Raw genomic sequence first — 521 nt, 5'->3', positions numbered from 1 at the left:
AAAAAAATGCATTTCACTCTTTACAAAAGGCCTTTTATCTTCTCATAATTTTTAAAAAGTAAGAAAAAAACACGAGTAAAAATAAGAACTTACTTGTTGAACAGAACGATATCAGGTTTCCAAACTTTGTCTGGGGGAAGGCGCAGCACTCCAATGCCCCCGTAATCAGCTGGGTCCCACCGCAGTTGATAGTCCTTCCATACCTGGGGAATAGAGGTCATATTAGCTCACTACGTTTCCTTTTTTTTCTTTTTGCGGGGAGAGAAATATGAATTGTGGTTAAAAGCGGCGAACGAAAGTCAAAGAGAAATGTGTGTATTTTGATGCAGATTTTTTTGTTTTTATGACATAATTTTTTATATGGTGACAGTGATGGTAAATGCTGTACTTTTTCGTTATGTAAGAAGTATTTTTATATTGTTGTTATTATGTGGTATTTCTATTTAAGGAGAAATAAAAGAATATGAATTGAGGGAGAGGTAGAGTAGGAGGAAAGTAGGGGATAGATAGATAGATATATG

General features: G+C 34.7%; 1 protein-coding gene across 2 annotated transcripts in view; it reads right to left on the bottom strand.

Moving 5' to 3' along the window:
• LOC119593502 (acetylcholine receptor subunit beta-like 1) overlaps window positions 1-521 on the bottom strand; it is a 126,526-nt gene that overhangs the window by 19,094 nt on the left and 106,911 nt on the right. For both annotated transcript variants that reach the window (XM_037942452.1, XM_037942454.1), the window contains exon 4: window positions 94-203. In XM_037942452.1, the coding sequence (XP_037798380.1) occupies window positions 94-203 (110 nt within the window). The remainder of the gene's footprint in view (window positions 1-93; window positions 204-521) is intronic.

Source organism: Penaeus monodon, chromosome 32 (assembly GCF_015228065.2).
Source record: "Penaeus monodon isolate SGIC_2016 chromosome 32, NSTDA_Pmon_1, whole genome shotgun sequence".
Classification (NCBI taxonomy): domain Eukaryota; kingdom Metazoa; phylum Arthropoda; class Malacostraca; order Decapoda; family Penaeidae; genus Penaeus; species Penaeus monodon.
Note: the sequence above shows the minus strand (reverse complement) of the source record. Positions and strands in the feature narration are given on the sequence as shown.